At 33.8% G+C, this 14,328-nt stretch overlaps 1 protein-coding gene across 1 annotated transcript in view; it reads right to left on the bottom strand.

Moving 5' to 3' along the window:
* Nucleotides 1–14,328, bottom strand: part of LOC109377688 (ubiquitin carboxyl-terminal hydrolase 25) — a 144,621-nt gene that overhangs the window by 86,652 nt on the left and 43,641 nt on the right. The window contains exon 5 of the mRNA XM_019634114.1: nucleotides 3,014–3,223. Coding sequence (XP_019489659.1) covers nucleotides 3,014–3,223 — 210 coding nt within the window. The remainder of the gene's footprint in view (nucleotides 1–3,013; nucleotides 3,224–14,328) is intronic.

Raw genomic sequence — 14,328 nt, 5'->3', positions numbered from 1 at the left:
GTTGAAACTAAGGTCCAGGAAGCTTTAAGTAAATTACTCTGAAGCCTTATAGATGAAGACAACTAAACTCAGCACAAAAATATAGTTATAAACATCCATACTAACTGTAGTAGGTTGAAATAGTGAGCTCCCCAAATACATGTCCGCCTGGAAACTCAGAATCTAACTGTTTTTGGAATAAGGGTCTTTGCAGGTATAATAAGGTAAGGATCTCAGGATGAGATCACCCTGAATCCAATGATGAGTAGTCTTATAAGAACAGGAAAGGAGCAAACACAGACACACAAGGAAAGGGACATGTAAAGATGAACTGAAGGTAGAGACTGGAGCTCTGCTGCCACAAGCCGAGGAACACCAGGGGCCACCAGAAGATGGTGGCGGCAAGGAACCTTCTCGTTCAGAGCCAGTGGAGGGAGTACCACCCTGCCGACACCTTGAGTTTGGATTTCTGGCCTCTAGGACTATGAGAGAATCATTTTCTATTGTTCTGAAGTCATTCGCTCTGTATTGTTACAGCTGTCCTAGCAAGCTGTAACACCTTAAAACAACCTTCCAAACTTTTATAACTTTATTCATCTTGTGAGGTTATAACTGACAGGAAACAAAAAGGTTTCCTAGTTATCACAATACTCTTCAGAAGAAAGTAATCTCTGTCTTTTTTAGCAATCTAAAATTTACAATTATAACTCTACTTGCTTTCATCAAGAGAAAAAAGATGAGGCCTTTACTACAACATTTTAGTTTTAAATTAAAATAGTTATAAGTATGATTAAAATTGACAGTATTATATCCCAAAAGGTATCCCCCCCCAAGACTTGCATATTTCAAAATATGATATATTAGGAAGAACATAATGATGCTTACTTCACTTATAGATTTATTTCACTATGTCACTAATGTGTACTTCAGATTCAAGGGTCTAGGAATAGAAGAGAATCAAACCTCAGTTGAAGTGCAACTACTTTAAAAAAACTTGTAGAGAAAAAAAAAAAGCAATTTGAAAACCAGTTAAAACTAGTCTGCACTGCAAGCCCAGGGCAAAGGCATTCACACTTGGGCGCTCTGGAGTACACACCAGCACTAACAGCTAGTCTCCTGTCCACTTGAACAAAACTGAAAAGGCTCCACCAGTAAAGTGCCCAGGGAAGCATGTGCTGCCTCATTTTTAAATATGAAAAGATACCTAAAGAACACTATACATCTGTAGAAAGCTTCAATGCAAAAGAGAGTAATTAAGAAAATGATAAAGAAAAAGCAATTCCAGAAGAAAGGATTGAGTCAAGGAACAGAAATGACTTTTAAAATTTTAATCATATACGCAACTCTCTGTAGCCACCAGAGAATATAGTACACATACTAAATAAGAAAAAACACTATAAAAAAATAAAAAAANAAATAACTTTTTAAAGTTATGGTTTTTAAAGAAATAAGTTTATTATAATATTCCTTAACCACATCATATGCTAGAATTCTGGTACAAAAAGATGGTGGATGAAAGAATGCCATGACTGTAATCTCCTTGATTTAGAGGTTATACACCTTCAGCTTTGTATCACCAGGGACTTAGAACATATTCCAGTAGTTTTCCTCCCATTACCACCTCTTGGCTCTAAAGGACTTTATATAAACACATCTATCATACTGCACCAAAATATTTGTAAATCAATCATTTGTATTACAAAATATTTGTAAATCAGCATCTGGAGAGAAGAAACACAGATTTGTTTTATACCTAGAACATAAATGATAAATAGTAGTGCTTAGTGTCAATGGATGATTAACATATTAGATGCTGCTACCTCTTTGTTATTTTTTATTTATTTATTCATTTATTTTAATTGGGGAATTGGGGGAGAGGAATAGTGTTGGGGAATTGCGGAGGGGGACCAGCCAAGTTGTTGTTCTTCAGTCTTAGTTGTGGAGGGTGCCAGTCGCCATCTGGCTGCCCGTCAGCAGCTCATGGCCCCTAAGCTCAAGGTGCTGTGTTCAATCTTAGTTGCAGGTGGGCATAGCGACCATCCCATGCGGGAGTCAAACTGGCAACCTTGTTGTTAGGAGCACGTGCTCTCACCAGCTGAGCCATCCTGCCCCCTGTCGGCAGCTCAGCTCGAGTGCAGCTCACTGGCCTATGTGGGAATCGAACCGGCAGCCCTGTTGCTCAGAGCTCACGCTCTTAAGCTAACTCTTAACCAACTGAGCCACTCAGCCGGCCTCTTTGTTATTTTTTTAAGGAAATACTATTCTAGTCCCAAAGCCTTGTTCCTTTCTACAGTCCAGTACTGGCATAATGAATAAGCTTTCTATAAAGCTAAGTTCTACATAAGGGTTCCTTCCCTGGCCTCACCAAAGTAAAACCAGTGGTACTAGCTGGCTTTGAGGTACAAAGCTACATTGCCAGTATTAAGGTTGCCAGCAGAGGGAGAGGAAGAAATAAATAAACAACACCGCAAATCTCCAACAGCTCAGAANTAAATATGCACACTAATATGTCTCATTTTAGAATAAGGAGCTCAAGAAACATTTCATTACGGGCTTTCCAAATTAGAAAGAAAATATGTTATTAATCTATACACTCCTTAAATACATAAAATGCCCCTTTTATTAAAAATAGTATATAAATGACTATAATTCTATAAAAAACATTTTCTATTATACATAAATCTGATCTGACTCACCAAAAAAAATTAGTTCTGGTTTCATATCTTGGTTACATTCTTCCTTAACTTGGCAGGGGAATATATATAGAAATATTTTCTTTCCACTCTGAAAACAATTCCTAACATCAGGCAGGGACGAGAAATTAGTTTCAAATAAGAAATTAATTCCAAGTAATTCGAAATAAGGCATCAGTGGTGCCCTATTGTCAAAACTCCATACTGGAAGTGATAAACAGAGAAAGATGGGGAATGCTGCAATCTCCATACTAGTTCATTACACAAAGAGGCGTATTTAAAACGTTGCCTGCAGTTATGTTTCAAGTATCCAACTCAAAAGACACACAACCCCAGCCTACTTCCCACTGCTATCATGCCCAAGTAAGATCTGCATAAACAGCCTTACCTGAATAACAGCACTAAACCAGCAAGTATTGCCAACATTCTTCAGTCCGACAGGAGCTCTGTCCTGTCTTTTTCTATCATAAGGGTTTCGAGAATCCCTCCAAACTTCCGTAGGTGTCCTCTTCAAACATGCTTTGTTTTCTGCTATGCTGGCTTCAAGAACTCTTAAGCAATGGGGAGAAAATGATGAAGAAAAAACAGTATTAATTTAGTGCTGTACCCTGGGGAAATAGCACACCATAAACTAAGGATTTTAATTACTTAAGCTCTAGATAATGTATCTGGGGAAGTAATATTTAAGGCTATATTTATTCAAGTAGAGGTTAGTTTTCTTTAAAAACATAGCAGTGGTGATGCCAACAGATCGAGAGACACAGCCTTTTTTTTCCTAAGGAAAAAAAAAATTCAAACACAAAGACAATGTTTACAATAGAAAGTATGATAAATTATGTTTCAACAAATTAGAGGTTTAGTGCCAGGAATATAGGACCTAGATAAGTTTCCTGAGAAATCACTGTTTTAAAGTACATATTTATTAACACAATATAACAAAATAACTGGTTTTTATAAGAATTACAGTAAAACCTTGGATTGTGAGTAACTTGATTTGCTAGTGTTTCGCAAGACAAGCAAACATTTCCATTAGGTTGGTGCAAAAGTAATAGCGAATTTAACTTTGGTAAACAAGCAATGTCTTGTCTTGCAATACAAGTAATTTGTTTCCAAAATGAATTATGCCCACAAACCAAGGTATTACTGTACTTTGAATCATCAAGAAAACATTAAAAACTGAACTGCACTTTTATGCCTCTGACCTTTACTTTGCTTTTCTATAAAAAAAAGTTAAGATAAATTCTAGGGTTCCTTTCAGTTCTAGAGATCTATGACTCTATGACAGCTAAATAAAGGAAGATAATATTTATGTGTTCACTTCTTCACCCAAAGGTTTGCTAGGGGAAAACCTAGTGAAATAACTATCAGAATAACAAGATTAACCTCTTCAAAATTAACTTATCTACAGAATATCTTAAATATATCTAAATAAGGCAAGAATAATGTTATTTGCTTAATGATGCTTTCTTGCAACAACATGCTGGAAAACCCTAATTCCCACATGTGAACTAACTGAGCATACTGCCTGCTCAAGACATGTGTTACTTGCTACTCTAAATAAGCATAAATAATATTCAGGTGTCTTAACCTACTGTGTGTTAATCACAAAAACCTCAGCCAAAATGAGTTTCCCAACTTTTTGGCTTCTTGAGAAAATCTCATTCATGCTACACCATCTTTATCCTAAAGGTTTTGCCCTATCAGATGAATGTCAAAATAATATAGCTATATTCCTTAATTATGAGGAAAAGGTAAATGATTCCTTTATCTTTAACAGCACTATTTAAAAATGACAATAGATACAGTGCAGTTAAGATTCCAAGTTACAATTACTTAAAATAACTTATGTGCATATAGGATATAAAGTCTTTCTTTGGGAATGAATCAATAAAACCACATACAACTAAAAGGCAAGTAACAACAACATATTTTAAACAGTAAAGATCAAAGTAAATTCACATATTTAAAACTAAACAGTTTACACCTCTGTCATTTTTAAGAGTGATCCAACATCAGCAGCACTCTTTGCCTAATATTCAAAATGCAACCTCAGCCCCTGAAGGCTTTTTCTCAAACTATTTACCACTAAAAGGTACTAGAGCTCCTCGGAAGGTATTTAATTAGACTGGAGCAGAAGAAAATCAGAATTTATCTAGAATATCCTATTGTTACCAGAAACAAGTTTGCAAGAACATAAGGAGGAGATAAAAAGTCAAAGGGCCAATTGAGGCCTCCTACTGTTTAAGTTGTACAGTTCAGCATAACATAACATCATAATAATAATAAACTGAGCACACTGAATTTGTACACGGCAACTAGTTTATGCTCAAAAAAGTTAATGCACAGTACACAAAAGGTAAGAATATGCAAAAGACTGCAGTAGGTAAGAAGGTATATTTGATTTTTTATTGACTTTTATAAACAGGAGTGTTTTCTTTTGAAAATTTTGGTCTCTTTGTAATGCATATGTATTCTAAATAAAGGAACCTTATTTCTGTCTTGGTAATTAGAGATGAATAAATGCAAACAAGCAGTGAGCTGTGGGGCAGCAGCAGCACCACCACAAATAGGAAAGAAGAATCAGCACCAGGGTCACCTAAGAGACAGAAGAGGCAAAGGCGTATGGGTGGGCGTGAACGGTAACCACTAAAAGGAGAATTCTAGAGTGTGTTCTGAACTGTAAACTGGTCAAATGTCTAGGAGAAGGACACTCAATCCTGAATCTCCTGGTGGCTGAACCTGTACCATGATATGTACTTAACTACAAATCATAATAAAATACTAGTAAGAAACTTACCCTTCTTAATAATGCCAACAGGCCAGGTAACATTGATCATAATGACGAGGTCAGAGACATTAGTTATGGAAAACTTCAGAATACCTAATTTCTACAAAATATACCCAATCTGCAAAAACTAAAATCCGTATGTCACATGAAGTAATAAAAAAATGAGACAGCCTCAAGACCAGATTAAAACTATTGTTAGGTCTCATGCTCCCCATAAGTGTCAACATCCCAACCCAAATCTACATCTAGACTGCCTCGAGATAATGATATTCTTCTTATGCCAGAACTGGTTAAGATTACTAAAGCACAGGAAGCTTTTTGGTTTTTTTGTTTGTTTTTTTAATGTTTCCCTATAGTAAATTCCCTCACTCTCCTCTCCTGCTCCTCCCACCAGAAAAATAAACTTCATATAAATAATGTAATATAAACATTACCTTAATGTAGTAACATAAAGAAAGCTTTGTAATTCCCTTGCCTACTCTCTCCCCATAGGAGTTGGGAGAACCCACTTTCTAGGGGTAAGCAGCTTGCCTGCACTGTTTGTAGTATCCACAAAAAGGAAGTTGGAAGGGAAAGAAAGATACAAACTGAAGACACAATCTCCTCAGCATTCCCATGCACCTTTCTTTACAGAGGTAAACTAGGTACAAAGTGTGTTAACTGTTTGATTAGGGCTCAAGAGATGTTATGTTCATGGCTCTTCAAAGTCACGTAAGATATAAAAATAAAAGAATATCCATTTCCTAAATCATATTTATATTTCATACAGAATACACACANCTCCTCATTCACGTCTGTTTATTATAATCCTTTCGTTCAGCAAGGCCCAGCTGCCACTGAGGACAGCAATAACAATCACCATTCAGGGTGGTAACTCCGTGCCAGGCAATGCTTAAGTGCTTTACCTCAATAAACCCTTTAAGCAAAAATCCCTACTCTTCCATGAAGCCTTCCCAGGAGGCTTCTGCAAGTCAATGGTTCCTTCAAACTCCACATCTACTAAAATGAATGTCTTTTACTAACCAAAGAATCACGAACTGCCACTACCATGTGATGATCCTAATTATCAGACTAATATTGGTCTAATAATTGGACTAGATCCTAATATTAGACTAATGCATCATCCTCCTCCTAGCGCTCCTCTGAAATCTTACTTTTGTTTCTCAATAAGACTGTAAACTTCTTAAAGACAAGCACTTCTGTATCCCACAACTTTTTGCTACACAAAGCAGGCATTCAATTCTTATTGTTGGATTAAGCCAAACCCTCTAGAAAGAATAAAAACAACCCAATAATATCAGTCATGAACAATTTATTTTAAAACAGGAAGGAAGCTTTTAACAAGAATGTAGTTCACATACCTTAGAAAAATACTTTATGGTAACAAAAGCAGTTCTTATACAGTTAGCTCTTGCAATCACAATTTTAACAGATAAAGCTTAGATATGCCATTTAAATATTAGAAAATATTTCCAAGTTTGTATGGTTAGCATTATCAACATTATAAAATTTTAGGGTGTGTGTATGTGCATGGTTGCTGTTCAGACTAATCGAATCAATATATTATAGAAATAGGAATGCATTAAAAAAGGAATCCTGAAAAATAGGCTTAAGGGAATATAACTGATCCCAAATACTTGCCATTTGATCCAAAAACTATATACCATTTTAGTGGTCACAAAGTACACTGACATAAAAATACTAAGTTATGGAAAACATGTATAATAAATTTCATCATAGATGATAAAAGTTAAATGAGACAGAAAACTAATCCATGGTTTTTCTGTGGTACTTCCTCGTCTATAATTTCCCTATATAAATACATTTTAAAAGTGCCAATACTAAGAATTTTAATCCACAAAATAATTTCCGTAAATAACCTTAACTTGCCTAGATCAATCTCTTCATTCATCACTAGGTCAGTGCAAGAAAAAAGCAATTACTCAAGTTACACACAAAAAAAACTGCCATAATACTTGACACACAGGTGAAAAAAAATTCATGTTTATAATACAATGACAAAGAACAGAAAGTTATACAGAAAGTAGTGTCAAATTTCACAGTTTCAGATTTGATAAGAAGCACGAATCCCCCAAATAAAACAAATAAAAAATGAAGACCCTCCACTTAAAAATCTGAATTTTTAAATAATTATATAATTTTACCTTTTGGTTTCGAGGTAAATCTTGAGCATTTGTTGGAGGCTTGTAATTCAGAACTAATCTTCTAAATTCCAAAAGATTGAATAATGACTGCAAAAGAATAATTTAAGATAACCTAAGGAAAAACTCTATTAACAGAACTGTAAAAATATGATACGTGATTTATTCTTGACAACTCTACTACTTATTCTTGACAACTATGTTACTTATCACAGAATTGTTGCAATTGGCACAAGAAGGCCTATTTTCCTTCTGAGGAAAGTCAAATTTCTTATATTTTGACATACTATTCTTGATCATTAACAATATTTATTGTATTGCAATGCAGAAAATTATAGATGGACAACTCAAAAAACATACTATGTATTATACTAAAAGCTGTCTTTCTTTATATTTCTCCTAATATACAGTTTCCTGAAAATAAGAGGTATACAAATGCAAAGTCTAAAACATTTCAAACATACTATGTTCACAATAAGTTATCCAGAAGTATCAATTCTACAAAAACATAGTACAAATAAATTTACGAGCCAGATGCTTGGTGATGGAGACACAAAGAAATTACATATTATCTCTATGCTTAAGGAAACACACAACCTAGAATGGAGATACTCGTATATAACAATAGAAATGTGACTCGAAGATATAGTAATACTGTTCACACAGAGTATAATGACAGCATATGAAAGATGCTTATGGACAGACTTCCTAGAGCTGATATTTAAACTACAGCTTATAATTCATTAATGTCATGAAGAACATTTGTTTAAAAATGAAATAAAATACAATGGAAAATAACATATTATATACATAGTAAATTTACCACAAAGTACTGTTTGTAAAATTTCACTGCAGATATTTTACATATATGTGTATGTCTAAAGTGTTTTACAATGTAAAATGTATTCCTTTCTGTGAGTCAGTTTATAAAGTTTGAAAGTCACTGTACAGGAGGGCATAATGTATTAAAGGAAAGATGGGTTAGCCAATTTGATAGAAAATTAAGGTGGCATCATAAATCAATAAGAAAATGTGTTTTTTTTTTAAGTAGTTGGGGAAAGTGCCCCTGTATATATAAAGAAAGAATTACACATAGATACATAAATATACATGTGAATTAAAAACCTAAATATGAGAGATAAAATCATAAATCTGTTAACAGAAACTGTAGGAAAATATTTTGGTTATCTTGTGATCTGGAAATATTCCTTAATTAAATGAGATATTATTTAATTAATAATTATAATTATATATATAATAAATATAAATATAATTATAATTAATAAATTAATAAAAAACTTGAGATAATTCATTTATTCATTCATTTAAGAAATAGTTATTGAGCACCCACTACATGCCAAATACAAGAAGACAGTCAGCACAGAATAAAATATATCAAGTCTTGCCCTTGTGGAGATTATACTTGCGATGGCAGTTTACAATGAGTACATGTTATAAACCAGAAATAATATGAATACAGTAATAGTAAACCAAGATCATAACCTTAGGGAAGAAGAAACATTTAAAAGCTACAGGGAAAAGAGCTATGAGAAAGACAAAATAAGAATATGGTAAGGGAAGTAGAGAGTGTGAGATCACAGAAGAAAAAGGGGTAGAGAAAGCAAGAGCTTTCACACATAGCTGAGTATCAGCTCAACTGTGGAGCTTTCAGAAAATACCTATGTCAGGGGCCTCTCAACAAAGATATAAAGTACCACAGAAGATTCTCAAGAGCCTCAAAGAATCACAGGCAAATTTCAAGATTAGCAATATTCTCAAAGTTGGCCACATTTCAATAAGGTAAGGGCAAAAAAATAACCTTTGGATTTGGCATGTGGGAAGTCACTTTTCAGTAGAATGGTACAAGAAGAAGAGCAGGAATGAGTACTGAAGAAATGGGATATAAGTAAGGAATACAAAGTATAGACTGATTTTACAAGGAATTTAAATAGGAAAGAGAATGACAAATTAAAAAAATCCCAATCCCACTTCTGTGCTCTAAGCTCCTACCGAAGAACGTTTTTCTTTTTTTGAACATCCATTAGAATCTCCTCTGGTGTAGGTCTGCTGGTGATGAATTAATTCAAGCTTTTGCTAGACTGAAAACTATTTTCTTTTCATTTGGTAAGATTTTTGCTTGGAAGTTATAATTGTAGATGGCCAGTTATTTTTTCTAGCACTTTAAAGACAGCATTTCTGTTGAGAAGTCAGCCATTAGTCTTTTTTCCCCCTCTTTATAAAGGTGATATATCTTTTCCATCTGGCTACTTTTAGGATTTTCTCTTTGTTTATAGTCTTTTTGTTTCTTTTTTTTTTTTCTGTTTTATTCTGATATGTTTTGGCGCAGAATTCTTTATGTTTTATGTACTACTTGATTGCTACTGCTTCCCAAACCTGTGGTCTGATCTCTTTCATCAAGTTTGGAATATTCTCAGTCATCTCTTCAAATATTGCTTTCTCCCTATTCCCTTTTTACTCTCCCTCTGGAGCCACAAATACACTATATTAGTACTGATCACCAGTCCAAAGTTTCTCTTATCTGTATTTCATGGCTTTAATCTGAAAATATTCTTCAGACAAATTGTCCACTTGACTGATTCTCTCTTCAGTTGTGTCTAATATGCTGCTAAACTCATCCACTGATTTCTTAATTTACTTGTTATAATTTTCAATCCTAAATCTTCTATTTTCTTTTTTATAGTTTTTATTTTTCTATTAAAATTCTCAATCTTGCTTTTAATTCCTTGAGCATATTAATAGTTACTATAACAAGCTGTTCAATTTTCATGTTTACCTTTAGGTACATTTCTAGTGCCCATTATTTTCTCTTAATTTTTGGACACATCATATTTCCTGCTATAACGGAATATGAATGACTTGAGTGCTAGACATTATATGTGAAAAACTGGAGAAAATTCAAAGTTTCATTATCTTCTAACAAAATTTACATTTGCTTCTGGCAGGCAGCAAGACTGGGACCATTTGAAATCCCAATCACCTTAATCCAATCAACGATGAGATGAGGCTGGGGTTCAGAAATTATGAATTCATGGCCAATTTCATTTCTGTTAATCCTATTTTCTTCTAGCCCTTCAGAATTCTAACTGAAAGTCTGAGGTGTTTGGTAGGGCTCTAAGTCTATGCAAAACTGCTTAGCTTCCGGAACAGCCACTCGGCAGCTACCTTTGGAATTGTCTCAATGATAAAATCAGCCTGAAATGTGAAACCTACTATATAAACAGCCTGTTCTCTCAGAGCTTAGCCTGAAAATTCCTGTTTTAGAGTTATGTGATGCCTTCAAAAAGTTGGTTTTACTTTTCTTTTGTTTTGCTTTGGGTTCCAGCAAAATATGACCAAGTAGATGGTCTAAAACAACCCTCTAAGCTATTACCCAAAGTATAACTTGTGGCAACACAACATAGAAAATTTTTTTTAAAGTCCCAAACACTCTACACCCTAAATCAGTCATAATAATGTGGTCAACATATTCCTTTAAAAGGGATGGGATAGGGTAATTGTTACTACTGTCTAAATTGTGTTTGTGGTTGATGCACATTAAAAACAAGTATCCTTTCATTCAGTCCAAATCTAAAACAAGAATTTTGAAGAGCACTTGCTAAAATGCAGTTTGGCTAAATTCTTGCTAATAACAGAGAGCTCAAACAATTTGTAGAAAACAGAAAGACTGATGACAAGAGAGCAAAGAGAGATATAAGCTGTCTATAATGGAAGACACTGAGGAGAAGCAAGATAAATTCTCCTAGGTGGGTTTTGTAAAAAATGGAATGGCATCACATAAGTGTCAATGTGAGATACGGACTGAAAGCAGATGGCATGATTAAAAGATAAAAGTCTGCATACAGTACAATTAAATTCCTATTCCATCCCAGACTACAACTACCTTTAATATTTAGTTTTTCCATATTACTGAACTTACCTGACTCAGGCTCAGAAAAATCAGTCATAGCATGTATCAGGATAGGGAGAGGGGAGGAGATTCAGAGTTACAAATAGAAGGATTAAATAAAAACCTGCAAACTAACCCTCAATCAATCCTCTCCCATGCCATTTCTTTAGACCTGCTTTGGAAAGCTAGCAATCATGCTTAGTTAAAGCCCAAAGAATCAGAATCCAGTCTGGATTTGAGGCAGAGAAACCTGTGGTGAGAACTCCCAAAAAAGTTTTTTTTAAATGGAGCTAATATGTTTGAGCATATAGAACGTATTAGTAGTAAGACCATAACAGAGATGTTGGATCATCTGGAAATTTTAAGACTAAGTATATAGAAAATCAAAAGAAAGAAAGGTGGCAACTCCAGGAAAACAAAGGATTACCAAGGGACAGTTCTAGTAAATCTTTGTAATATTCACCAAGTCATAGACAATGTAAACACTGACTACTGACTATTTTTAACTTGTGCTATAACTATGTTGGTAGATGGAAGGAAAGGCAATTCTCGATAGGTGAAATGAAAGAGTTAAATCCTTATATATCTCAGCAGGAAGGTATGTCATTTATAAAAATGAAGATAACTAGAGAAACAGCTAGAACTGGTTACAGCTGCCACAGGACTACTAGGTAGGAAGGTCTGGGGCAGATTACTGCTGTTTTCACTATAAGCCTTTTTATTGCTATGGAAGTTTGGGCTTTCTCTTTGAACTATGTATTTGGGTTCTTACAGGAAAATTAAAGCAATAAGAACAAGTGATGTGAATAAAGGTTAAATGATATCCTGAATTTTTTTGAAAAGTTGTAAGATCTTTTCAATCCCATACATCATTAGGGTGATAGAAGCTTCTTAAGTCTTAATTCCAACATAAATATGTTCCTTTTTGGTGAATTCATTCAATAATACATAAAGGGCTCCTCCAATGTGTCAGACACTACTATATTCTGGTACAGAATAATCTAAAAGATGCGTCCTCTGCCCTCAGGATGCTTGCATTTTAGTCAACCTGGAATTACATGATTTATGAGAATACAGCGAAAATGAAAAGCTACTTAAAACAGATTAGAACAAACTTTAAAATTACAGTCAAAAAACAAAACTTGAAGTGATCTTTAGACAGTTTTCTTTCCACCCACAATTTTCCAAAATCTGAAGCGTTATATTTTTTCATACTTCCAAAAGTCAGTATATCGATACTTGAGTTTAATAACCCATTATTTTCAAGGCTAGGTGTTTAGATTTCTCCAAAAGAAAAAATAAATAATCCCAAGTGCCTTAGACTTGCCTATGTTAGGAGTGTGGTAAAGCCACACTACCAGTTAAGCAGCACTAATCTAAGATAAAATTTAAAATTAGTAAAATTACTTAAAATGTTAGAGGACAAGCTATTTTGTCCAGTTCATTCCCCATCCCAACAAAAAACATCAAAAATTTGAAATGTAAAGCAAAAGCTAAGGTCAGTAAACACCACTTGATGTATAAATAGATGGACAACTCTCATATTTGAATTAAGATACTGAGAGAAGTTTATCCTATGAAAACAAGAAGCAGTATCCCCCAAATTTAATTATTCCTAACGGGTCTTTCTTACAATATGGTGTGGAGAAATCAAGACTACCTATTCTAAATTTAACAACCATTATTTGCAAGTGCTTTCTTTCTTCTTACGGTTCTCGATGAGAAGTTTCTAATCAAAAAGCCTCATTTGGCCATAACAGTGCAGAAAGAGCATCTATTTGTCCAAATACAGGCAGTGAAGCATATTTATGAACATTCAGAACATAGCCTTAAAGCTAGGCTTCCTATTTTAAAAATGAAGTCTAAATTATGAAATTTAGATTAGACAATGAAATTAAAAAATCCTTACTAATAGTACAAGCAAGGTAAAGCCAGGTAGTCTATAAAGAAGATCTAAGAGAATCTAAGATAGAAAATAAAATTTTAGATATTGTTGGCATGTAAGTAAATAATTATCGCATAATTAAGGCTAGGAACAAAGGTATTATTACAATTTTATGCTAATCAGGTAACATTAACATTTTAATGGCCAAGAAAACAAATAACATAGCATATTACTTATTAACTAATGTATACCTTAGTATATTAGAGAGTGAGGTATAAATGCAGGAAACCAAAGGAAATCAAACTGTATGGTGTTATTTGCTAAGCAAAAAGGGGGGTGGGGAGTTGAAAATTATACCACTGAAGTAGAAAAAACGTTAAAAATATATCATTAATAGCCTAGAAAACACAATTAACAACCCTGTAGAAAATGAACTAACCAGTTAGTTGCTTTAACATCATATGAAAGTTTATGCTGTCCTATATACAGGTTGAGAAAGCTACAAAAATTCTTTTTGAACACAAAAAGAAATGGCATACACATCTAATGATTTAAAAAGTACTCATCAGGAACACCAAATAATAAGCTACTATTCAACTGTATTAGGAAAATGAATACAAAATAATAATTTTCCTAATGGGTAAAAAAATTAAGAGCATGTTACTATTCACAGATTGTTTTATTTAAAGAGACTGTTTAATTCAAGGTCTTGCAATCTGATGAGTAACATTATCAATGTTTCAAATGGTAAATAATTTGAAAATAGTCATATCACATAAGAGTTTTAAAAAGAAAAACTAGTCAAAATTTAAAAGAGGATAAATATGCACACTAATATGTCTCATTTTAGAATAAGGAGCTCAAGAAACATTTCATTACGGGCTTTCCAAATTAGAAAGAAAATATGTTATTAA

Source organism: Hipposideros armiger, unplaced genomic scaffold, assembly GCF_001890085.2.
Source record: "Hipposideros armiger isolate ML-2016 unplaced genomic scaffold, ASM189008v1 scaffold_1505, whole genome shotgun sequence".
Lineage (NCBI taxonomy): Eukaryota > Metazoa > Chordata > Mammalia > Chiroptera > Hipposideridae > Hipposideros > Hipposideros armiger.
This window is presented reverse-complemented; position numbering and strand designations above follow the sequence as displayed.